The following is a 26,422-nucleotide window of genomic DNA, read 5'->3' as shown; positions in this document are numbered from 1 at the left end:
TACTCAAATCCTTATTCAGTCAAAATTGCCATTCATTTCAGTGTGGTTTGGTATAGGACTGAAAGATTTAGCTCATAGTTCCCTGACTAATGAGTATTAAACCTGGTAAACAAAGGCTTGTACTGAAACTTCTACAATGGTTAGATTCTTATTTCATTTACACATGCTTTGAAGTTGTCAGAGTTACTCCAGGTGTTCGCCAACTGGGGTAAAATGAGATTGAAATGTAGTCCATTGTTTATACAGATTTAATTATGAGCTCTAGTTTTTCAAGATTTAATATCTTATCCGTTTCAAATATCATTAGAGATTAAGTTACGAGATCAGATGCATTTTTTAAATTGCAAAAATTACGTACATTGAATTTGAGTAGTCATTTAAAAAAAAAAAAAATCATGTGGTTGCAGATGCTCTTCTGCCACGCTCTGAGCCAAACATGGATTTGTTTAAAAAAACAAATCATGGATTCAGTCTTAATATGGATTATACGATTTAGAAAATAGCATATGTAATGACACTGTAAAGGGAAGGAAGATGTGATATTTGGCGTCATCCTAGAGAAAAGTGTGTGTGTATGTGTGAAGTATTACCATATATATAGGTTTCTCTCAAGGGAATACGTTATGTCCACAATTAATTCTGCTGTTTCTGATATCCATGGTGTGACAGATGGCATTGCATAGTAGCGCTTTGGGAAAGTAGGCCAAGCAGGTGCATCTATGTGGGCTGTCGTATAGAAGCTTTCTGGAGTTCATACTTCTCGTTACTTCTGTCTTCCACAATAAGAGTGAAATTCCCCCTTGTGCTAAGTGCCAACATGAAGTCTACACACCAGTTAAGCTGCACTTAAGTGCTAGTCTGGTTTACAGTTTACTCTTTCAGGGGCACATGATAGTTGAAACAAACAGGCACAAGTTTTGCAAAAGGGATTTCTAAAAACAATTACTTTAGAAAGCAGAAGGGATATACAAATCTATGTAAAAACAATAAAACACCTCATCATAGGGCGGCTGGCCCCTTTGAAGGGAGATTAAATCAGCCCCACAATTAATTAGCTGCTTCCCAGCCTGAAGGGATGGAACTGAGGTAATGGCTTAATCCTTAATGGGCACCTGGGCCTTACAAAAGGACTGAGAGAACTCCATTTGAGGAGTGCAACCACATAGAGTAGGTAGGTTCCTGTGGAAGACCTTGAACCAGTGTCTGCAGGAGGTCAGGTACTCCAGGGCAGTGGCTCTCAACCTTTCCAAACTACTGTACCCTGTCAGAAGTCTGATTTGTCTTGTGTACCCCCAAGTTTCACCTCACTTAAAAACTACTTGCTTACAAAATCAGGTGTAAAAATACAAAAGTGTCACAGCACACTGTTACTGAAAAATTGTTTACTTTCTCATTTTTACCACATAACATAAATCAGAGTATAAATATTGTACTTACATTTCAGTGTATAGTATATAGAGCATTATATCTATATGAAATTTTAGTTTGTATGGATTTTGCTTTTGTATGGCTTTTTATGTAGCCTGTTGTCAAACTAGGCAAATATCTAGATGAACTGATGTACCCCCTAAGACCTCTGTATACCCCCAGGGGTATGCTTACCCCTGGTTGAGAACCACTTCTCCAGGGGACCCAGAGCTCTATACCAGAGCAGAGAAGGACACAAAGAACAGAGTCCAGGAGGGACTGAGAATGGTACTCTAGAAGAACCAGCATGGGGGATGGGGGCTCTGTCCCAGAGCCAGAAAGACTCTCAAAGGTAGCTAAGAAAATGGCTGGGAACAGGGCCCAGAGGACAGGCTGAAGAGAAGCCCTGAAGAGCAGAAGAACTTCTTTGTTTGTTGAGACTTCTTAGTTGGTTGTTACCCCGGAAGGGGTTAAGTTTTGTTTGTTACTTTGGCCAGAGGGCTAAACCACATCTCCAGCATGGACTGCTATGTGGAGAGCTGAGGAGACCCATGGACTGCTGTGTTGAGAGCTGAGGGAAACTGAGGCAGGGAGCACCAGGAGTGCCACATTTGGCCAGCAGGGGTTGTTTTGTTGCAGCCACACTCTGACACTTATACACCATTTTCTGCCTCAGATTCCTCACCACTCCTGAGTGTTCTTTAAGATTTGGGAAATGTTGGCACAAGAAGAAATGGATATAAAGTGGCTATGAAGCAATTTAGGCTGGCAATTAGAAACCTTCTTCTAACTTCCAGAGGAGCGAGGTTTTGGAACAGCCTTCCAATAGGGCAAACAACATAACTAGTTTTAAGATGGAGTTTGATACATTTTTGGATGGGATTAGAGAGTAGGATTCCCTGCGATATCTGGGGACTGGACTCGGTGACTCAGAAGACCTCTTTCAGTTTTGTGTCCTCTGTTCCTATGATTTGGTCAAAGTCCTCTAAAGCAGTGTTTCTCAACAACTGGTCTGTGGACTGGCACCGGTCCCTGAGATCTCCTTGACACAGTTTAGGAAGGCAGCAAGCTGATCACTGGTATCAAAAAGGTTGAGAAATGCTGCTCTAAAATGGTAGGAGCCTCTTCCGGTATCTCTTGCTTCTTCTCTGGACCACAGAGTGTCTGACTCTTTGACCCTTTCAGTCAGTGTTTACAGTGGTCTGAAAAAAGTGGGGAGTCTTTAATTACCCACACATCTGCAAGTCCTCCTTCCCAAGGATTAAACCTGTCTCCCAACCCCCAAATCAATCCTGCCCCTTAATCAATTCTACTCTAATCTGTCCCACCCCCAGTCTCACTTCTGCTGCTCCTGGGGTTCCTCACCCCTCTTCTCACAAGCCTGATGGAGGCTGCAGCAGAGTGCCCTTTCCAGGCCAAGTATTTCAGGGAGAGAGGGGAGGAGCTGTCCCATTGCTTATAGGAGTGAATGGGGGGCGGACCGGAGCTGCCAGGGGCTGCTAGGCTTTCTTCCTCCTCCTTCTCTCCCCTCCCATCTCATGCGAAAATAGTATCAGGGTGCTTGGGGTAGGGAAATTGGGAGTGAGTGCTTCCTGCAGCCAGCAGCCCTTCCCCAGGAGATGATAAAGTAGCCAGTTGGATGGCGGTACCCCCAAAATAGAGCTAAAAACGTGGATTCCCTCAGTGACCTAGCTTGCTATTCAGAAATTTAATTTTGCTGGACCTGCAACCCATTGTGACCAGGTGCACTTTAATTACGGCTTGCAGTCCTTCTGCTCTCTAAAATGGACAATGTGAGAACCTTCCTCTTAAAACTTTCAGACAGTTCCCTCTGGCAGGTGACCCTCTTGTCATTCTATCTCAAATACCAGTTTCCCTTCTCCCCTCCCCCAGTCAGATGATCATTGCCTGGTCACCAGCCCACCTGGGTGCACTGGTTTTTCTTTGGCCTAGTGTCTCCATGTGAATAGAAAACCATGAAGATTAAACAACCTCCTCCCCCCATTGTTAACTCTGCGTCAATAGGATTGTCAGACCAGGAACTAAAAGAACAGCTGAGAAGGTTGACAAAATGGAGTTTTGTAGTTTGATATAGATACATAGAGTCCATAATATCAAACAGAATGTATAAATTGTACAAAGACAGATTTCCCAAACTGTCACGGAGGAAAAAGTCAAGTTCAAGCAAGAAGACTGAACACGAAAGAGTTTTTGAAACTTTGTGACCCCCTGACACTGCTGTGACTTTTAATTCCTCTTATGACTGCTATGGTTCAGCTCACAAATATTGGGTGCAGCAAAATCTCTGTACGACCCATCTCGAGTTGCTCTTCTGTGAAAACAGCAGAATGTCTTTTCCAAGAATCAAACTCACTTTTTATTTTTTTAAACTATACTTCAATTGAAAGCTACAGTGGCTGGTCACATTCTGTAATTGCTTTTTTAACAGAGATTTGAAAGTAGCGTTTGTAGCCATTTTCCCTTCTGACTGAGCTTCTAATCCACAATTTTCTGTTCTGGTCAGAACAACCCCATTTCAACCCTTCACTGCCTTATGCAGTGTTGTTGTAGCTGTTTTGGTCCCAGGAGACCTGTGTATGCTCAAACTGTTGCTCTCACTAGCAGAAATTGGTCCAGTAAAAGATACAACCTCACTCACTTTATCTCTCTTTTCCTGCCTTGTAAGTTAAAGCAGTAAGATATGGTTGCCTGATGAGTTCCAGCTACCTTGACTTTTCATACTTAACCTTTTTCTTCATGGTCACTAAATCCTACCAAAGAACACAGGAAACCCAGAGGAGTAATATAACCTATTGCAATGCCATTGACAGTTCCCTTGCGCCATTCCATTCCACAAAGATGTCATTTATATTAATTATGATTTTGAAAGCAGATAAATAATGGATGGATGGATTCAGTGAGGCTTTTTTTTTTTTTTTTTAAATGCAAAGGAAACTTTAAAAGATCCCCTCTAGTGATAGAAAGTCAGCACAGCTAGCACAATTTGGTGTTTAGGAAATGCTAGTTTTTTCTAGTAGTCATTCCTGAAACTAGTTCTGTTTACCTATCCACTGTGGCTGCTAAATGAATTGCCGTGGCTGCAAAGTTCATGCATTGTAATGGAGATTTCAGTTCTCTGCTACAGCACAGCAGCTTATTGAAGTACTCTGTAATTGGAGTAAGAATGCTGTTTCTCTGTTAATATTTGCAAAATCTAAAATAATCACCAATTTATCCCTTTTGATTAATCCAAATCTGTGCATCACATTTACACTGTGGGCTTGAAAATTACACATGCATTCAGCGCTGGCATGTTATGCATAAGCAGGCTAAGCAATTGCTTAGGGCCCCGAGCAGCTCAAAGGGGCCCTCTATTTTATTTTTTTAGTAGGTGGTTGTTTGTGTGGGGGGGAGGGGGGATATTCCTGTTTAGGGCCCCCAGTGGGCTAATGCCACCTCTGCTTGCACAAGTAGATAAGAGCTAAAAATTAGTCCCCACATAGATGATTTCAAAGTATATTTTCCCCACTTAAATAGATAAAATGCTTCAGAAAGAAGAGATACAAGCTAAACATGAGGTGCTGAGTTGAGGATAGTAAACATTAAACTACTCTTAAATTTGCTCTGTCATTGTCATTTTCTTAGATGGCTTCAGTAACAGATGCCAGATACAAACACAAAGATGCTTCAGACCAAAATTTCGATTACATGTTCAAACTCCTCATCATTGGCAATAGCAGTGTGGGCAAAACATCCTTCCTCTTCAGATACGTTGATGATACTTTCACACCAGCCTTTGTTAGCACAGTTGGAATTGACTTCAAAGTGAAAACTGTTTACAGGAATGACAAGCGGGTGAAACTGCAGATCTGGGTAAGTGCTGGCACGTTCCAAATATTTTGTTTAAACCTGGGCAAAGATATATTAAGAAAAGTAATCACAAATGTTAAGAATAAAATAATTTGAAACATTTGGGTCTTTGAAAATAAATTCTGGATTATTCTAGGTTTATTATTCATAGGGTTTTGTGTGGCTGTATCTTCCACCCCCACACAGAGACCCCAAATCTGATCAGTTCATATCCACAAAATATATTTGCATCTTCCTATTGTAATATAGCCTGGCTGAGCAGAAACAGGTGAGCTCACCCCAATTACTGAGGGTTCTCTCACATCTAGCTATAGGGAGTGCAGGTGTGTGAAGGGATGTACCTCTCTGCTGGAGACAGTATGGGAAGCAGCCAATTGGAGCAAGGCTGCAGGGAGCAACCAATCAAGGCCCAGGACTGCCATATAAAAGGAGCTGCAGCGCCAGAGTCAGTGGGGTGTTTTTTTTTGTTTTGTTTTTTCTTCTGTTTTGCTGGAGCTAGAGGAGTGCAGAAGTTGTTCATAGATGGTTGAAGGGAACTGCAGAACCACAGATAGAGCAGTTGCTGCCAAGGACCAGGGAAGTAAGAGGGAGCTCCTAGTTGGCTGCTGGGACATGCTGTATGACCTATGGTAAGAGTGAAGCATAGGTGAAGAGCCTGTGGGCAAGTGGCCCAGGGAAACACAGCAGCATCATAAGTGGTCAAAGGGATGCAGCAGGCAGCTGCTTTTATAGGATCATTAAGCTGCGACCCAGAGTAGTGGGTGGGCCTGGTCCCCTCCATTAGCAATTGGGGAAGCAGCCTGAATATTGGACTTTGACACGTCTGGAAGGGAACTTGACCTGTTAGTGGCCTGGCTGGAGAGCTGGAGCCAGAAAGGCCCAGAGAATATGAAACCATTGCATCCAGGGTGTACAGCTTGATATCATGGCCAGGACTATGTAGACTGAGAGACTTTGTGATAGGTCTCTGTTAGATTGCCTACCCTGGAAGGGGTTTGTTTTGTGTGTTACCTTCAGACTGTGTGGGACTTGGCCAGAGAGCTGAGTCACCAAAACTGCTGACAGGGATCACTATAAACTGAAAAAGAATGCAGGCACACGCACTTGGCAAGAGGGTGCTTGTGAAAGGCTAAAAGCCAGCCCTGGTGAAACCATTTAAAACGTCAACTGGCAGGAGAGATTTGTACAGTTTAAGGTCTGGTAGCTTCCTCGCCTCAAATGCAGTTGTGTAATTTCTGCCATGAGCCAGAATGTCATTGTCCAAATCAGCAAAAGATCTGAGATTTCTGAGCTACAGAGTACAGCACAGGACTATAACCAAGCTGCAGTGATAGGAACGCATCAAGTTTTTCTTTTATGAAATGCAAATGTTTTAGAAACAATTTTTTATTACACGTGACAGATTACTTGAAATGCATTTATGCAGCAAAATTGATCCTGATAGTGTTTAACCCTTCAAATACCCCAGAAAATTTGCATTCAAACTGTGTTGTGCTAAGGCTTTTGTGTTTTTGAAGAATTACAAAGTACAAAGCACTCTTTTGGAATTCCCTAGCAAAATACTTCTGTTTGTATTAAACACATGAAAAAGATATGAAAGAGGAAGAGATCAGGGTAGCCATCAAACCAACTTCCAGACGGTTAGCTGCAGTATCTTAAAATGGTTCTCTGTATAGCTTTGTCTCCAGGCTAATTAAACAGAAGTTCCAGATATAAGGTTAGTTGAAACATTGTATTATCATTTGTCAGGCATTTCTAGTCAATAGAAAAATGGTAGATGCACAGTGTTTTAATTAATCCATATGCAATGGATTCATCACTAATCCTTTAATTTCTAGATTAAAATATAACACTGTACAAAACACATGATTGTGAACTACTGTTGTTCTGATTGAATGGGCATCTAATAGGAGGATTTTTATTTTTAATTAAAGCATTTTCCTTAGTAAATATATAATTAATATTATTGCTGTTATGTCTCCAGGTGCAAGGTACAACAAATTTAATATTAACACAGTCTTTGCCATGTTGCTAGATTTTGGTAATAAAATAAAACTGTGAAATATAGGTTGGCACAGACCTAGCTGTGAAATTATTTGATTTAGTGTTTGGATTCTGAGGATATTTCAGAGTTTAAAGTCATTACCCAATTAAACATGTTTCTCCTCCTGTGTTTGACTTTATTACAGGACTTCATGTCCCTGCTGTTAACGAAGTTTGTAAAAGGAAGGCAAACTCAAAAAAGTTACATGGGGTTTGTCAAGAACATCCCTAATAAAATTTTGAATTAATCAAACGTTTTAAATAAATCTGTTTTGAAGTCTTCTGGAAAAACCTTAAACTTAACATGAAAAGAGATAATATATCAGGTTGATCTTTTAGAAAGAAATCTCTAAAATAACAGGATGTGTATAGGTATCAATAACATTAACATCAATTAACATTAATACATGTTGATTTCAATGACCATTTTAAAATGAACAATTAAGATAGGTACTTAATAATTTCAGGTGACGTTGCTTTTTTATTACTTTCACAGATCTATAATGTGAGCCATGACTTAAGACTTTTAACAAAGATTTTAAGTAGGTACCTTTTTAGAATCATTTCATATTTCAACCTATTTTGAGCTCACTTGCTCCAGTCATAAACTCCAATCTGTAATTTGAATGCAAGCCTCAAACTAAGCACAGTAGTTAGTGGTGGCTATAAAGAGATCAAAATGTGAGCCCTTACAAGGCACAAAATGCAACTGAGTGTTGCTAGGTGGATGAAGGGAATTGTTTTCTTATAAATGTCTCCTGGTGTTAACTTTGCTACTTTTCTTTTTAAAAATGATTCACAGAGCCTAAATTAGGCTCTCAAAAAAAACTGATGATACCATTCCCCATTGATTTCAATGGGACCATATGCAAAGAAAGATACTATTCAATGTGAATGAGGTTAGCTGGCTCAGGCTTCTCTTTGTATTAGTGCATGAGAAACAGAACAGTGGGTGAAACTGACTATAAACAAAAGTGAAATTGGCTATTACACTATATATAAAGGGCAAAAAGTAAACAAACAGCTTACCTGTTGAAAAATAATAGAATGTTGTTTTTTGTTTTTTTTTAATACAAGATGTATTAGTAACAAAAAAAACAAGATATCTTATTTTGAAATGTGTGGAACCTGATTCTTCAATGCCTTGCACCTTGTGTAGTTGTTTACACCTTTGTGAAGGGGTGCAAAACATCACAGGAGATGCAAGGCGTGGAGAATCAGACCCATGATTTTTTACCCTGATGCTGTCTTTGGATAATTATGGGTGAAATTTATTATTGTGAAGAGTCAGCAAAAAGCCTATGCATGATTTAAATCCTATTTTGAGGGTTTAAGTAGGATTTAAATGATGCCTAGCTCTTGTGCTGGCCTTCTGTGCAGGAATGAATTTTATCCTAAATGCATTATCTGTGAAAATAGCCCTTGATTGATCCGGGGCATCAACACCATTCTACCACAACTTCAAAGAGCACTTTGACTTTATGGATGTGTCTACACAGCAGGTCTGCACTGGTGCAGGTGCACTTGGTTTGAACTAATAGAAGCTTTTGAAAGGTTTCATGTGAGACTTACACAACATAGTGATTAAAACCAGCTGAGCCCTACTGAAACTAGAGGCTTTTGCCCCTGATAGAACTGTTCTAGTAGAGGATTATAGGTCTGATGTTGGCTAATGTAGACAGTGGCGTGATACTCTGAATGGATTAAATGAAATCTCATTGGAAATTTAACTGTTTTACTTGATGACTTTCCAGGCAAGGTCATGCTAACTTTTTTGAATTATGGCTAATGAAACTTAACAGCAATGAAACTTAACTTTATCGGTCTTAATACAAAATTATTTCCTACAGTTAGAAGGATAAAGCAATTATTTAAAGAAACCTTTGTGTTTCCTTTGGACATATATATCAAACTTAATGGAGCAACATTAAGGACCTCTGATGTTCTCTGCTCTGCCATCTTTTTCAGTTTATTGACAGTCATGAAGCCCTATTGAATGATGTAGCCTCAGCAGACTGGAATTGTAATGGCACTTGAGTGGCAATCTATAAAAGTTTTATCTTCTGTCATAAAGAACATGGGGGAAGAATAAATCCAGTTGTAGTGAGTGTACCTTGTAGTGATCATTAATTGCTGTGAATCAGAATTATCCTAGAGCCACTTCCTCTTGGTGCTGATGTGGTTTGCCTTTTGCTTACACTAATGAAAACAGTGTAGAATTTGGTGGGACGCTTAGACTAGAAATAGCTTTTTTTCTTTTTTCTTTTATATTCTCAAAGATGAGAATTTTTGAGTACCAATCAGTAAAAACTATAATGGCTTGCCAATCAGAGACTATTGTACCCTGATTGACATGCTTTGGCATTAAAATGTCTAGTAGAAATTGATCTGTGTTTGCAAGATGGAGATCTTATTTTTGTGCATGTGTTTGTTTTTGGAAGTTCACATTCTATGCACCAGGATTTAATGCGTAGTTAAGTGTAATGAACAAAAAAGTAGTGCCCAAATTGATCTTTATAACAGGATTCTCCACAGCTGTTCTACTTTGAGTCTGAAATCTAATAAATACTCCTACTTGAAAAGATTTGTGATCTGTGAATGGTGTTTTTACCTCTTGGTTTGGAAATTGGAGAAAACATATTAAAGAACAAACACATGACTAATACTTTTAAAGCCACAATTGTTTTTTGTAAAACTTCTGTTACTAGAGTGCAAAATAGCATATTTTGCCCTCAGAGGGAAAAATAAATGTAAATTAAATTCAGTTAAAAAAATTATCTGCATACTTTGTCATATGCACTGTAATTTTTACTCATCTAGCATATTGTTCTGCTTTGTTTATGAAGGTGGCTTTGTACAAAAGGTTGAATAAATTGCTTTAAATTAGAATTTTTCAGTATTGCATTGGTCAAGGATAATGAATTAAACCATTTTGTTTTTTAGGATTTCTCAGTAAACAGAGTTCTTAAAAGCTAGTTACAGTGTATTCATTTATACCACTAGCATTTAAAAAAAAACAAAAAAAAAACCCAAAACCCTCTTGCAGAAAGAATTTCCTCTACTGCATACTTGTAAGAAGCTAATTTATAACTTTGCTATGCGTGTGTTTCAGGATTACCTGTCTCTTGGCAAACAGCTTTGTATTCCCAGAGATACTAATTACTGATCAGAAAGGGGGTTTGGTGTTTTCTCATTATTAAAAAAAATAAATAAATCACAGGGGTAACCTTGCACATTCTTAACAAACATATGCAGCTACTACTTAGTACTGTGTTCAGGTTGCCTAGCAGCCAGAAAAAGGCATATTGTATAGATCCAGAGGGATGTAGCGTGAATGAATGAAAGTGATTTTGATTTTAGTAAGGGATGGTGCAAGAATGGTTTTTATTATTCTTTAACTGGCTTCCACATATTTAATGTGTCGTTTGTGAATATTGTTTTAAGTCACAATGGATATATAAAACAGAAATCAAGAGCAACACTGTCAAATAAATACAAAAGGCCAAACTCACTCACTGACCAAAATCCAGAATAAATTCCACTAACTTCAGTGGTAGTCTGAATTTATATTACATTTACATCAGGATAACTGCTGGCAGAATTGGGCTAAAATCCCCTCACCTTGCACACCACATTACATAGGGTTTTTGCCAAAGACCTCCATAGCCACCGCATTAGACCTCTTCCATTTTAGTTAAAACAGTAACTGATAGTTGAAGTAGGCTATACTGTTCTGTGGATCAGCCCCTTTTGAGAGGGTTGGGTGCGGGGAGACATAACACACACTTTGCCAGTTGCTTAGACCACTAATTGTGAGACAGCAGTGGAATGTTGGATTTCAAGATTCCTATTTCTTATGTGGCTCATGTTACTGTAATATCTGAGAGTCTCACAATCTTTTATTACGTTTGTATCCTCTTAACAAAGGTAGCTAAGTGCTATTATTCCTATTTTATGGGTAGAGAATTGAGGCACAGATAAATTAAGGCACAGATCCTCAAACATATTTAGGACCCTAACTCTTGTTACATTTGTCTTCCATATGTTTCCTTGCTTTCTTCATCATCCATGATGGATCAGAATGAGCAGTGCATAGCTGTATTTTACCTCTGCTTTTCTGGAATGATGATCAGTGTAAACTGGGGCTTGAAGACCTTAGCTTGGATTCTCTGGTCCACTAAGGCCAATTTGCACCACATAGTACCCTTAAAGCAGCCAGAAAAGGCCAGAGGAGAATTTACCTAGTGAAGGGGAACTCTCAGCTAGCATACAGCTGGTGGAAGTTGCTCTGCCATCTGTCCTCTCCACCCTGAGAGAGGGGAAGGAAGGTATGTCAAGATGGTGCATGGCTGGGACAGGAAAGCAAGGGGTGTGGAGGAGTAGAGCTCACCCAATGGCATAAGGTCCCTGAATGACTTTATGCTGGTGGCATAAGTTAAGACTGCTTTTGTGTAACCTGAATTTGCACTGGAATTGTGCCGCCCTGATCAGGAAGCTCAGACCAGTTCCCTGGGGATGCCACTCAGACATAGTGTGAGAATTGGAAGTAAGCTGCAGTGCAGCAGCTGTGCTTGGATGTAGTGGAGAATTAGACCTTAAGCCCATTCACCTGAGGTGAAATTCACTCCTGTGCAGAGGGCCAGCACAATTACTATGAACTATTTAGGTCCTACTTAAGCCCTTTGGACTGTGCAGCATGACCTGTAAAGATTGGGTTTGTTTAGTTTTTTTGTTTTGCTGACTTTTCAGCCATACTAATCTTAGGTGTTGCTTGTAACTGTAGTAAGTACAAAGTTTTCAGACAGAAATGTAATTTTAAACTTGATGAGGTCCTTTTAAAATGAACACTTCTGCCTACAAATGTATAGCCTTCAGTTACAAGTAACACCTAAGATTACCAGACTGGAAAGACATCAGAGAAAACATTTAAAAAAAAATGTGTTTATTTGTGCATTGGAGAGCACCTTGTCTTCATTCAGTTAGTCAATTTCCCCTGCTCTTTGAGTGGATCTTTCACACACCAACCAAAGGAGAGAGGAAAAAAAGGATGTCTTAACAAAAAAAAAATTTGTAAAAAACCAAAAATGATATGACATTAAATGTTATATCCCTTTTCTCCATCCTGTTTGTCTTGTCTACTTAGACTGTAAGCACTGTGGGGCAGAGATGGTGTCTTATTAAATTTTTGTACAATGTACAGCTCAATGCAGTTCCATTCTCAGTGGGCTTTAGATGCTACCATAATAAACATAGTTAATAAGCATGATTAGAAAGGAGTTAAGAGAATTCAGCAGTTGATACTGTAACTGAGGCTTTCTATACTTAAAATGCTGCAGTGGCACAGCTGCAGCACTTACTTCAGTGTAGACACATACAGTGATGGGAGAGGTTCTCCCATTTGCTGTAGGAAATCCACCTCCTTGAGAGACGGTAGGTCGGTGGTAGAATTCTTCCATCAACCTACTGCTATCTACGTTGGTGGTTAGGTTGGCTTAACTACGTCTCTCAGGAGTGGATTTTTTAAAAGATATTTAGATTCAAAAAGATATTTGGATTCCAACATGATTTCAGGATGCAGCCAAACAGACTCCGAAGGTTCTAGAAAGTGTACATTTTACTCTGTTAACCGAAGTTTCCCATAGCTAACCAGCCTAGACCTTTAGTGGGTATTAATAGCTTTGATGCATGTTAGAGACATACACATTCTCCAGCATTCATGCACAGCTGTGAATAAGGTGAAAAGTAATGTCATTCTGTTTTTGTAGAAAGGATTCTGGCAAACTGAAACCTGACAACCACTAATTATACTGAATAGCTGTTTCCGTTTTTAAAAAAAGCAATCAAGATGTAGTTGCTCAAAAGGCAAATAGGCAATATTTTTAAAAAGCCTTTTGCATTAGTTGTTACTTGAATGACAGTGTTACTATGCAGCACACCTGCTGGGGAGAAGACTCAAAGAAGTAATGCTGATAAGTAAGTTCATTTTTCTTTTTAAAGAGATAAAATTAGAATGTCATGGTACTTAATATAATTGTAAATTGCAATATTTTAATGTTAATTATACACTTCCCTATGAAGCTAATTATGCATTTTGGATGAGAGAGTCATCTATTCCCACAGCTTCAAGTTCCCAATATATTTCTGAAACTCTTTATAAAAACCTAGTCCAGATTATATGCTGCTACCAATTTGTTTCTGAAAGAGATACAATGCTCTATTTTAACAAATGTATGCAGTAGTTATGCATGACTCTAAAGATATACTGGGCCTGATTCTGCCCTTGTACCACTATATATGAGCAGTAATTACATTGAAGTCAGTGGATTTACACCAGTTGAACTCTAGTTATCAAAATCAGGCCCCTTGGATTTGATATCTAGAGAGAGAAAATTAAAACAGCTGATATCATGACTGTCAAAAGAATAGATTAGCCCATATAGCAGAACCAAAGTTGTTTTTGTTTTGTTTTGTTTTGTTTTTTTAAACACATCTCATCGTTACAGCATGAAAAACTCACTGTGTCATGAGAATGAAAAACATCTAGGCTTTATGCACATAAGACAGAACAATCATTTTCCTGATTAAATATAAAATCAAGCCAGTAGTTTTATGAAAGGCCTTTCCTTAATGGTAATTTCCAAATATTGCTATGGCAGGAAAGCACCTAATGGAAGGAGGGGTGTTCCTGAGCCCTCACTAAGATAGCAGACCAAGAAAAAACTAACAGGCAAAAACAGACTGGTAAAGGGGAGGGGGGAAGAAATACATGTCACAGAGAAAAACACATCCATGTGTCTTTGAAAATGGGAAAACAGTAAGCAAAAGTACCAAGTATAAGTAATACCTACAATTAGTGAATAGAGAGACCTTGTATGCTGTTCTGAAAGGTAAGCTAGCTACAACAGAACACTACATAGAACTGTTCTTCTTCAAAATACAGCACAAACTTTAGCTAACGCAGGCCCACAACACCCCTATGAAGTAGTTAAATAGTATCATCCCCATTTTACAGAGGAGGAAAGTGGAGAGGAAGAGAAGTTAAACTTCCAAGAGGAAGTTAGTGACAGAGCCAGGATTATTTTATTCTTATGCTCTGTGTAATGGTTTGTATAGTGACAGTGGATGAAGAAGATTCACTACCAAGTTTGTAAGTGGCTATCCTAGTGGCTACATGTGGGCTGCCCTGCAAATGGGAGTTTGAGAGGAACAGAGCTGTTTTCTGAGGTATGCTATTTCCCTGACTCCACTGCAACTGAGTGAATAGTCAAGAGTTTTGGTAACCAGTCATCTTCTATAAGTCACACACTGCCTGTTTGTCATACTGCAGTTCAAGGAGAGTCAACTTCTGCATCTTAGCTTTCCTTGAGGGATTTACTTAACATGGGCTACACTGCCGAGCCAATGCAAACTACATGTGCCCCAATGGGGCCGTCCTTAGGGAGAAGAAGCAGCTAGTGCTGTACATCAGCACCTTCTTGCTCCTTGTTCAAGAAGTAGTATTTGCATCATCTGTACAGATGTATTTGTCTCATTCAGTTCTGACTAAGGTGTGTTAGGCATGGGACAGAGAGGGAAGAAATAGTACAAAACCAATTCAATCTGAGAATGTAGAGTACAACAGGGTTTTCCCTTGCAACTGAGCCCTTGCTTGGGTGTTGTGTATTTTAGTGAAATCAGACCTGTAACATAAGACCTCCTGCAGGACCAGGGCAATGCATGAAAGGGGGAGGGGGAAGCAGGGGCACACCCTGCCCCCAATAATCATTACGTCCTGGGGCTGCAGGGATGGTGCCGGAAGCAAGCCCCCGCCAGGGCTGGGGCTGGGGTGGGAGGGGGAAGATCAAACTCCTCCCCGGGCTGGGGTGGTGGAGCACAGACTGTGCGCCTCCAAAAGAGGTCAAATTTAAATTCCTGTGTGCAGGATCCTATCTCTGAGGACTGTGACTCAGTGTTAATTTATAGCTTTTAAACACATATATCACCAGAAACAGAGAGTTCAAAATGGAACTTCCCCAGCTGTCTGCCCAGACAACATCCCAGTGAGAACTTCAGTGTAGTCTCTGAGTTTCCTCTCTGGTCACCTGCAGGCAAGGGCAGCAGGTTAAGTAAGCCTAACTGTTCCACCTTCCAAACAAACCCCACTTCTTTAACCAATGCTGAATCACTCGTGGAAGCAGAAATAGTGAAGTTTCTTCATCTGGCTCAGAAGGTGTTCCCAGTCCAGAAAGGTTCTCGTCCCAGTTCACCTCATCACCTGTACTGCCAACCACAAGCATTAAAAAATCATGAGATTGGCTTATGTATCGAGATATTTAAAAAATAATTTAGGAGGCTTTTTTTGTCTTAGAGCTTTTATAGTTCACATTTACAAGCTTTTTCTCTGCAGCCATGAGAGCTAGAAACTTTTTATTTTTTTAAATTACAATTGAAATTCTCACATTATAAATAACTTCGAGCTAGAGCTTTAAGAAAAACATTAAATATCACTAGACTTGTGATTAAAATTGAGAGCTGTCAACAATGTCTCATATATTCTATTTACTTTCCTTAGAAGGGTTTAATATAACTTTTAATGTCTATATATAAAATAGACTAGGGATATAAAATAGGAAAACAAATCAGACATGGAAGGTAGCTTTGTATAGTTTTTCAGCAGGTGAAAATGTAAATCTACGGGTCTGAGGCCAATCTGTATAAATACTTCTGTTTAACATTGACATTCATTAGCAAACGTAGATTAATTTATATTTCCAAAGCATTGAATAAACATTAAGTGTTATAGAAGTAGAGATGTGCTGAGAAGGTGATATCTGGATCTGAAAAGGTATGGGCTGGAGCTCAGGGGGTTTGTCTGAGATTGATTCAGGGCTGTGGGTGGGGTTAGAGTTTAGCTGTTTTCATGAGATTTCAATCAAAATTGGCAGAAATATCAGAAAATCAGCTGATCGTGTAAAATCTCTGCTCTTTTTGGCTGGTCTCATGAGATTTAGGCTGCATTCAAATTGGAAATGGAAAATAGGCCCTTCAACTTAGAGCCAAAACCACAAAGATTGGTTGGGATCTAGGACTTTGAACCCAAAGCCCCTCAAAATGCAAGGGGGTTCAGATTTGAGATTCCAGTTGTGCCCTATCTTGCTGTGTAAGTGCTCAGTATTGTTACTACTATATTGCTTTAATAAAAACACAAAGATGTACTTTCATGTGGAATGATCACAAATTTATAGAATACATTTTTTTTTCAGAAGGAGACTAATCCCTTGTGTTTAAATAAATAAAATACAAAATCTTCTCTCTTACATAAGTTAACAAGCTTTTTCTTTATATTAAGATGTATACAAAGAAACTTGCAGTCAAAATAAGTGATGACCTGTGCAAGGTATGGATTCTTTTAGAGCCTTTCAGTCAGGAAACCTATGAATTAATGTTTTTGCATCAAAAGTGCAATTGTCCTATTTTAAATATGTATCTGCTTATGTCTTGGGCGCTACTGTATTGATCTAACAACTTAAGCTTGCTGAGTAAGGCACTTTTATGTTTGCACAGTTAAGCAGTTGACCTGCAAGGTTTATTTCTGTTTATAGTTAATCACCTCAATCCCATTATCTATCTCATTGTAAGCCCCATGCTGTACTGCACTGAGATGTATGGGCCAAATTCACCCTGATGTAAACACCATTGTTTGCAGTGAATTTGTTCCTGCTTATATCAAGGTTGCATTTAATCTTATTATAAGTACAACATCTCTTGCCTTGCTACTTGGACTATCTCTTTGCATAGAGAGCATGAATACCGTACTTGCTCTCTTTTGGTGCATTTCAGTAAAATAATTTTTTTGTAAAATCATTCCAGTATCATATCCAGGGGCATATGACAAAAAGAAACAGAATGCAGATTCCAGTACATTATTATTTTGTTGAAGAGGTGCCAATTGACTAAAGGTACAGACCAATTCTAATGAAGATGGTCTAATAATAGTTGTGCAATAGGAAAAGAGCTCTAGTGAAAATTTCAGTTGAAAATCTCTAGTTGGTTCCAGTTGGCCAACTAGACTTTGGAACAGAACAATTGATCTACTGGCCATTGGGGTTAGTGGTTCTATAATAGAAACCAGGAGAGACCATGAAGGATTCCAATAGAATGGAATTTTCACTAGGGAGTAGATAAGGCTCTTGATTTTTCCGTGGTGACTGGCAATTAAGTCTCCAAAATATTTTGCTGTTATTGACAATGACTATATTGTATCTGGCAGTGGGTCTGAACCAAACCTCTCACAACCCAATGCTCTCTATACTTTGTGGAAATTCACTTCTGAATATGAACTTTCACTAGTTATTACAAATAGCAATATTCTGGTTATCTACACGTTATCTCAAACTAAACAAGGCTGAGATAACTTGACAGAGAAGTACCTATATGATATTAGTAATCTTTTTTCAATATGATGTTGAAGTTATCACAGCTAATATTTATGAAATGGTCCATTTAAGAAGGGTACAGCCACCAGAAGCTCAATCACAGGTGGTGGAATGTGTGAGACTATGCTATTGTACACTTTGCAGTGTTGTAGCTGTGTTGGTCCCAGGATATTAAAGAGACAAAGTAGGTGAGGTAATATCTTTTACTGGACCAGCTTCTGTAGGTGGAATAGACAAGCTTTCAAAGCTTACAGAGAGCTTGTCTTCAGGTCTGGGAAAGGTACAGAAGTTGGCCCAGTAAAAGATATTACCTCACCCACTGGCTATTTGTGTACTGGTGTTCAACAAGCAAAGAATTGTTAATTAGTTCTCTAATGCCTGACAATTTACCAATGCATTAATTCACCAAACAAGAATGGAATGAATGAAAACTTGAGCTAAATTTCCAACACCTTCTGCTGATCGTCTGCATTTACATTTTTATCAGATTACATTATTTTCAATCATGTGGGAATACTTCAGGGACAATCCTGTGTCCTTCACCTTCCACATATGCTGGTTTGAGGAATGAAGCATTTCCACATGTGCTGGTGTGTTTGAAGTTGTTCTTCCAATTTCAAGTCACTCTCTTTGCTGAAGAAAGCAGAGACCTCTTTTTCCCATTAGGGCCCTGTCTGCATTAGAAATACAGCTGTGATTTTATTAAAAAAAAAAAAATTATAACTGATCACAAAATCCACATCTTTCGTGGTTGTCTCTCTTTTTTTTTTTAATTATTATTATTCTGCAGAACTCCTTTTGTTAAGCATTTTCCAGTATAGAAATTCACTTTCCCATTTGACTTTACAATCAAGTAACGAGTTGTTGGTTTACTGTGCATCCCACTCTTGCTCTATGAATCCCTATTGTAGTGTTTTTCTTTCCTGTAATTTTTACTCAGATCTGTGGTACCTGAGTCACATACAATGAAATTATATACCACCTGTACAAACACTTTTGCATGAATTGTGAGGATGGCACTTGCAAACAATGGTATTAGCAGAGTTTGTAATAGTGAGTTTACATAGGAGTGAGCAAGATAGAGAGGGATTAAAATAGAGAAGAAAACAACTCATCCTTTGGACTGTTGTTTTTATAGTAATTTTAGGCACTTATTTCTGGTAAGACCATAATCAGATTTATTTTTACAGAGGACATTTTATGACTGGAAAGTTTTCTGATATGTCACCATGTCAACTGATTGCATAAAATAGCACTGGAAATTTACAGCTGGGCAAAGCTAATTAAGGATTGTATTTTCTTTTAAATGGAAGTTTATATCCATCAGTTAATGTCCAAAGCTCCCTGTACAATAATAGATTCAGACCTTGGTCCTGGTTCTACTCTTATGTACAGCAGGGCTGATTCTGCTTGATGTAGGGTTTAAAACTGGTGTAAATGAGAAGAGACTTAACTTTAGTGGGTCTAATATTTCTTTAAAAAGGGGGATCCCAGGTCACTCCTGCTGTAACTCCATTGACTTCAGTGCAGTTACAATAGGGATAAGTCAGACTTATGGAGATTAATTTACAAAATGCCCAAGTCTGATCTCTGATATGCAGAAGTAGTGCTATACATGCTAACACTTGTTTTTTCTTGGAGTAACACAGCAGTAATCATCTAACTAAATCTGGATGCAGGGAAAGAATGAAAGAGCGATACATTGTGGGTTTGTTTCTCCATTGTCTTGCACCTATGCAGAGTGGATGTAAAATGCTAACTTCCTGATTTGGTAGTATTTTACACCGCCATGTACTTACTTTGCAGAGGTGTAAATGACTAAACAAGATGAAAGAGAATGGAGAATCAGGTCTCTGCTTTGCAGGAGCAGGTGTGGAGCTGCTAAGGGGCCTGTGTGGCAGTTTATATTCCTTGCTGTTACATGAACTAGTGGGAACTGCCTCTCCACATACGCTTGTTGGTGATGATGCTAACATGAAGAGCTAGTTTTGCAGTTCTAGTGTGTGTACAGTAACTCCCTTATTTTTAGGGGGCCCCCTCTCACCAAAGGTGTGCCTCCTTGTGGCTAGGTCTGAGAATTAAGGGGCACCATACAGGGTAAAAGCTATCAGTGATTGCTTGCACTGTGGGTCCCCTACATTCAGGTCACTATAGAGTCCTCTCTTTCTGGGGTTCCAAACTCCCACCAGACAAGTTATCCAGGTGCCACCTTAGATGTTCTTCCATTTCACCTCTAGGTCCTGTGCTCTCCTCAGTAGGAAATCCAGGCCCACCTACAACTCTGGATTCCAGGGACCCTGTGGTTAGCAATCAAGGTCTGAATTACTCAAGGTAGTTAAGTCCAAAGCAGACTGCAAAGAGTTACAAAGGGATCTCACAAAACTGGGTGCCTGGGAAACAAAATGGCAGATGAAATCCAATGTTGATAGATGCAAAGTAATGCATATTGGAAAACATAATCCCAACTATACATATAAAATGATCGGGTCTAAATTAGCTGTTATCACTCAAGAAAGAGATCTTGGAGTCATTGTGGGTAGTTCTCTGAAAGCATCCACTTAGTGTGCAGCAGCAGTCAAAAAAAGCTAACAATGTTGGGAATCATTAGGAAAGGGATAGATAAAAAAGAAAATATCATGTTGCCTCTTTATAAATCCATGATACGCCCACACTGTGAATACTGCATGCAGATATGGTTACCCTATCTCAAAAAAGATACATATTGGAGTTGGAAAAGGTAGAGAAAAGGGCAAAAGAAACGATTGGGGTACAGAACATATGAGGAGAGAGACGACTGGGACATTTTCAGCTTGGAAAAGAGATAAGGGGGGATATGATAGAGGTCTATAAATTCATTCTTGGTGTGGAGAAAGTAAATAAAGAAGTGTTGTTTACTTCTCATAACACAAGAACTAGGGGTCACCAAATGAAATTAATAAGCAGCAGGTTTAAAACAAAAGGAAGTATTTCTTCACACAGTGCACAGTCAACCTCTGAAACTCTTTGCCAGAGGCTGTTGTGAAGGTCAAGGCTATAAAAGGATTTTAAAAAGAACTAGATAAGTTCATGGAGGATAGGTTCATCAACGGCTATTAGCCAGGATGGGCAAGGATGCAAAACCATGCTCTGAACTAAAGTGTCTCTAGCCTCTGTTTTGCCATGGGTGACAGGGAATGGATCATTTTATTACCAGTTCTATTCATTCCCTCTGCAGCACGTGGCATTGGCCACTGTCAGAAGATGGGATACTGGGCTAGATGGACCATTGGTCTGACCTAGTATGGCTGTTCTTATGTCTGCTCAATCTCAGTCCCCGTTGCTGTTTCCCTGGGCTCCTTCCTACCCCACATTTCTATCTCCTGGTCTTTCTCTGGGTTTACCAGCAGAGCATCCTTTGTTCTCTATGGCTACTTCACCCCCCTCAGTCTCTTGCCAGACTCCCTAGTCCAGGGCAGGATCTAAGGATTTACTCTCCCTTAGACTGTCTCTTTGTCCCCGAATAACTCCCTATCCCTCTGCAGAGTGACTATAGGCCCCTTCCCTGTAACTGCCTCTTGCTCTCACTTCCTGTCTTTATAATCCTATCCCAGCTCCTCTCTTCCAGTTGGGCTTTATCTGCAATTAGGCTTTATCAATCCTTGGCTCCCCTCCAGGTGCAGCATATAAAGTGAATTAGCCCCTTCTAGCCCACATTAATCTGCTCAGGACTTGTGTGGGGTGAACATCCATTCACAGGTGCCCATGGCTGAAGGCTTCTGCTATGCACCTATTGACATATTCCAAGATGCAATCCAGACCACTGAGGGATTGTCTCTGCTGGCCCTGCAACCTTGGGTGCCTCACAGTGTTTTGCTGTTCTAGCTCCCAATCTTAGCCACTCACAAACAGCCTGCCAGCAGGCGGGTCACATCCTGAGTGTCAGTGTATAGCTGCAGCTCTGGTCCAGCAGCTCAGACCCCAGCAGCCTGTCAGCAACACTCCAGTCATACTCTGGCTTCCACCAGCCTTAGTTACTACTTGCAGGGTGACCCCAACTCATTCCCAGTCCCAGATTATCCCCACAACATGTTCCGTGTTGTCCAGCACTTCCCTGGGCAGTTCAGATATTAAAGTTCTGTTGCCCTTGTGAAGAGTCAATAATCAACTGTTTGCTACTTTCACTGGGTTTACCAAACAGTTCAAATTAAACACAGCACTGGATTGGTTCAGATTAAAAAATAAAACAAGCTTATTAACAAAAAAACATAGGGCTTTAAGTAAATTCAGATATCAGGCATTAAAGTCAGAAATGAAATAAAGATCAAATGCTTTCTAGTAGTTAAAACTTAACAAGCTAGACTTGGCTAAGGGTAAAATCCTTACCACATGATCCCAGTGACATGGGTGACCAAATTCTTAGGCCAGGATCTCTCCACAAAGTCAAAGGCCTGGTTCCTTTGTCATCTTAGGTGTGAGAGAGAGAGCTTGTGGTTTTCTTCCCCTGTCCAGTTAATCTTTGAAGTGGACTCTTCCTAGGGTTACCCCTCAAAGCAAAGTTTATTCAAACAGTAAAGAGGGCAATATGAAGTCTGGTGGTGATGGGGGCTCCATGTTCTTTCTTCTCACTTGTGTTTGTTGAAATGCAAATTTACTTTGTCTCCTGCCATTTCTTTCCCTGCTGTCTCAAGGACCCTGTTTACCTCAATTTACATATAAATAGTAAAATACACCTTTCTTCATTCAGGATGCTTCTGCCTGCACAGGGCTGTGTGGTTTTGAACATGTGCTAAGAACATCATACAAGAGGATATCATAACTTTACATTTAATGTTGCTATATAAATTTCACCAGGATATTATTGACTAACAAGTTATTAGTTTTCAAATGATACCTCACAAGGCATATTTTGTATAAAGATTATTACAGTAATGCGTAGGATGTGAATATAGGGCTGCTTTGGTCACACCTATGTTATCAGAAATGTTATGCTACTTAGGAAACCACAGTCTGCAAGAATTGGAGGGAATTGTTTGTGGTTGTCAGACTGTGCACACCTAGTGTATAGAGAAACTTAACTTAAAATTGTTATCTAAGATGAAACAATATTGAGCCATTTTATTTAGAGTGTTTCTCCCATCTTCCAACTCTAGGGTATTGTACTAACAGTATAATAATACAAAAAAATTAAAACATTATAAAATACTTGGGGCCTGATTTTAATCTCTCATGCTGGTGTAAACTGGAATGACTCCATTTAAGTCAATGGAGTTACACCATTATTAAACATGTGGAACCAAATCAGGCTTTTTTATTTTACCAGGATTTTATATTAAGAAGCTAAACAAAGAAGTATTTAAAAAACATAATGGGGTGTGGGAAAGTGAGTCTTTATACATAAGGCTTGACATGGATTAAAATGGAAAACATCTCAAGAAAGATATGTCCTTAACTGTTTTCAAAGTGGGGTGGGATGGTCTGAGCTCCAGGAAGATCTAAGTTCTACACCATCAGGGCCACTGTAAATAAAGCTTGGTCACCTGCTTGTGGAAGGCATGATGCTGGGTTGCAGGTTCAGAGGTCTCTGAGCCCACTGGTACGAGGCTGAAAGTGGGGAATATTATAGTCTTTGATTCAGGAAAGCTCTTAAGTATGTACTTAAGTGCCCTTCCTGACCAGGGTGCTTTCCTGAATGTGGGCCTTGATTTAAAGTTTCTTAGGGACTTTGTTTGGGTTCGAGTGACATAGATTAGTTGACAGTCAGTTCTTAGTGCTGAAAATAACAATGTTTCTGTGCTGAAGTTATTTCCAGCTGTTATAGTATAATTGTTTTATCTCACTATTTGTATCTGTCAAGGGGCTGCTTATCCATATTACTTAAGTTGATCCAACTTTTACTGGTGTTGCCTTCATTTTGAAAATATATTGCAGGAAAACTAGACATTGCAAAAAGCTGTAGCTGGAGTAAGCTTGTGAGGACTGCCTAGTCTCCATGAGGTTTTGATGCTTTGAAATGTACTCAGAGCAGTTTTCTTTTACTTGTCTTGATAAATCATTTATTGGAAGCAGTCTTTTAAACAAAATCTTCAAAGGAGAAAAACCTGCATAAAGTATGTCTCCCCATATGCTGTGCTTCTATTTATCATGATCAAACTTGTACATACGGTTCACTGACTGACTGATCTACAATACCAGGTTTAAGCTTACGGTTCACATTCTAGACTCTCTTGCAGATATTTGAGAATTATTTCAAAAAATCTTGTCAGTCAAAATACTGCTTTCATTATGCACATGAATAACCCTACTACTCCATCAACCCTACTATTTCTGGCAGAAATCTAATTAGAACAAATATTTTTTCAGTTTAAAATCAAATTCAGATCTTATTTTTGAAAAAAATATTGTTTTCAGTTGTTCATGTAAGTAGGGGAGTAGTGTTTTCCAACTACTTACTCATTCAGTGAGAGATTTTGTCTGAGTAAGTAATGGCTGCAAGATCTGGGCTATAATCTATAGACAGCAACACCTCTGTATCACTGCATCACAGATTCACTCAGTGTCACTTAGAGAGACCAGGGGTGAGGTAATATCTTTTATTGAATCAACTTCCTTTGGTTAAGGAGACAAAGTTTCGAGCTCCACCAAGCTCTTCTTCAGGTCTGGGTCAGTGTCACTTGGCAGTTCTTCCATCTCTAGGACTTGGTGTGGATATGCTCTTTAAACAGCCAAGAGACTAAGAAGCACTGTTTTTCCACTTGTATGTCATAAACCAACTAGGGTTGCTAAGTGACAGTGATGTAGTTACTTATTGCATCATTTACAAAACCCAAGCACTTAAAAGTAAGGAAATGAATAGTTAAGGACGTCACAATTTTTACACTGGCCACATAATTTTACTCATTAAGAATAGTATGTGTGTGTTCACCCCAGGGCTGAAGGGCAGCTTAAGGCCTATGCACCCCTTAATTCCCACTAAAGGCTCTCAAAAATTTGAAGTTCATGGCGCTGCACCCACTTATGCTACCTGAAGATCTGTCCTCCAAGTTAAATCTAACATTATCCTCACATTTTATTTGAGGGTGAGCGTATGGAGCCAGGGAGCATAGTGTTTGCATTGTTTGGTGCAATACACAATATATGTGAAATCTGCATCCCTTCTGATGATACTTTAACCTTGGTCTATATTCCAAAGGAGATTTGCAGTAGGTTACTGAGATGCTTCTGTTGGTGTGTGGGAAGGAAAGAATAAATTCAGACTGTCATATTTGCTAAACATTTTGGTTTTGTTACTGGAGATGGGGAAGCTAGGGATTTTCAAATCTGAGTATTTATTCATGTACAATAGAAATTAGATAAAAATATTTAATTGCCCTCATATTGCAGGTGAGTCATGCATATTCTTTTAAAATTAGTCTCATAAGTAAAGTATTTTTTCAAAATTGTTTCAAAAGGAGACACTCAGCAATTTATTTAGAGTCATGACTCACTGGAGCTCAGTTTTTTTTAATGGTGTAATTCCCAAGACATGTTAATTTACGATCTCCTTTATTAAATTTTGATTAATTACTATAGCAGTATCATTTGACAGTATCTTAACACTGGAGGGATTAGTGTAGCTCAGGTTACTGTCCCTGTTACTGTTACTGTTTTCAAAGGAGGAGGAGCAGTTCTGATTTCACTAGGGATTAGCTCATGATGCAAAATTTAGGTCTAGTTTTGGATTTTGGGAGTATTCAGAGCAAAGGTTTTGGTTTGGCCCATTATAAAGATAATGGCGGTTTGCAAAATTCACATGCTGATCCAGATCTAGGTCTGAGTTTTGGAGAAACCTTTCCCATCTAACTGTTCTGATTGAAGTCATTAACTCCCAGAATGAGCCTTAGAACGAATACTGGAGCAGAAGCAGTGTGCAAGCAGGGCCTTGGTTGAATCAGGGCCTTAAGTGTGTGTTAAATTCCAATGAAATCAATGGAATTTAAACCCTTGCTTAAAGTTAAACATGTACTTTGCTGACTTCAGGCTTAAATGAACGTAATAGGTGAACCTTCTCTTATACTTTCTGGCTCTCATAGAAAGAATGTCTTACAGTAATTCAAGCTTTAACTACAGTTCTCAAATGGCTGCTATTTAGCTACATTTCATCAAGCCAAGCAATCTTCTCTTTATTTTTCTTGAATTACAAAGGTTTCTCAGAAGCTCTTATTAAATTACTACTCTTCTGTTACTTTTTGATTCTTGTTTATTTTTTCTTCCTTACATTTTTGCTAGCCATAACTGACAACACTGTTAAAGTATAAAGTTCTGGATGATTTCTGTTCTATTAGAGTTGAAGCACTAGATACAGCTATAGTTAAGGTTGTCTAAATCGTCACATTATAAGACCCTGCTTGAAGTAGCTTATAACTTCCCAAAACTTGCACCAGTGTTGCCAACTCTCATCATTTCATCACAAGTAACATGATCTTGGCCCCTGCTGGAGCCCATTTCATGATGATGCAAGGAGCTTCATTCAACCCTTAAGAGAATTTCAATTCTGCCAGGGGGAAAAAAATCCTCTGGTTGGCTGCTTTCCCCACTTCTCTACCGCCTGAGGAAGAACAGCCAATCAGGGCTGCTGTGTGGGAAGCCTGCAGCACACTAGAAAAGTCTAAGGGTAGGGGGAAGGAGGACAACATTCTCACAGGAGTAGAGGGTGGGGAGGAAGGAGCAGA

The 26,422-nt window shown here is 39.2% G+C and overlaps 1 protein-coding gene across 3 annotated transcripts in view; it reads left to right on the top strand.

The window, feature by feature from the left end:
* RAB3B (RAB3B, member RAS oncogene family) overlaps positions 1 to 26,422 on the top strand; it is a 107,489-nt gene that overhangs the window by 18,524 nt on the left and 62,543 nt on the right. For all 3 annotated transcript variants that reach the window (XM_067535401.1, XM_067535400.1, XM_067535399.1), the window contains one exon: positions 5,053 to 5,280. In XM_067535401.1, the coding sequence (XP_067391502.1) occupies positions 5,053 to 5,280 (228 nt within the window). The remainder of the gene's footprint in view (positions 1 to 5,052; positions 5,281 to 26,422) is intronic.

Source organism: Emydura macquarii, unplaced genomic scaffold (genome assembly GCF_026122565.2).
Source record: "Emydura macquarii macquarii isolate MOO-44397 ecotype Brisbane River unplaced genomic scaffold, CSIRO-AGI_Emac_v2 contig_3506, whole genome shotgun sequence".
In the NCBI taxonomy this organism is placed as follows: domain Eukaryota; kingdom Metazoa; phylum Chordata; order Testudines; family Chelidae; genus Emydura; species Emydura macquarii.
The sequence above is the reverse complement of the archived record's forward strand: the minus strand, read 5'-3'. Positions and strand labels throughout refer to the sequence as shown.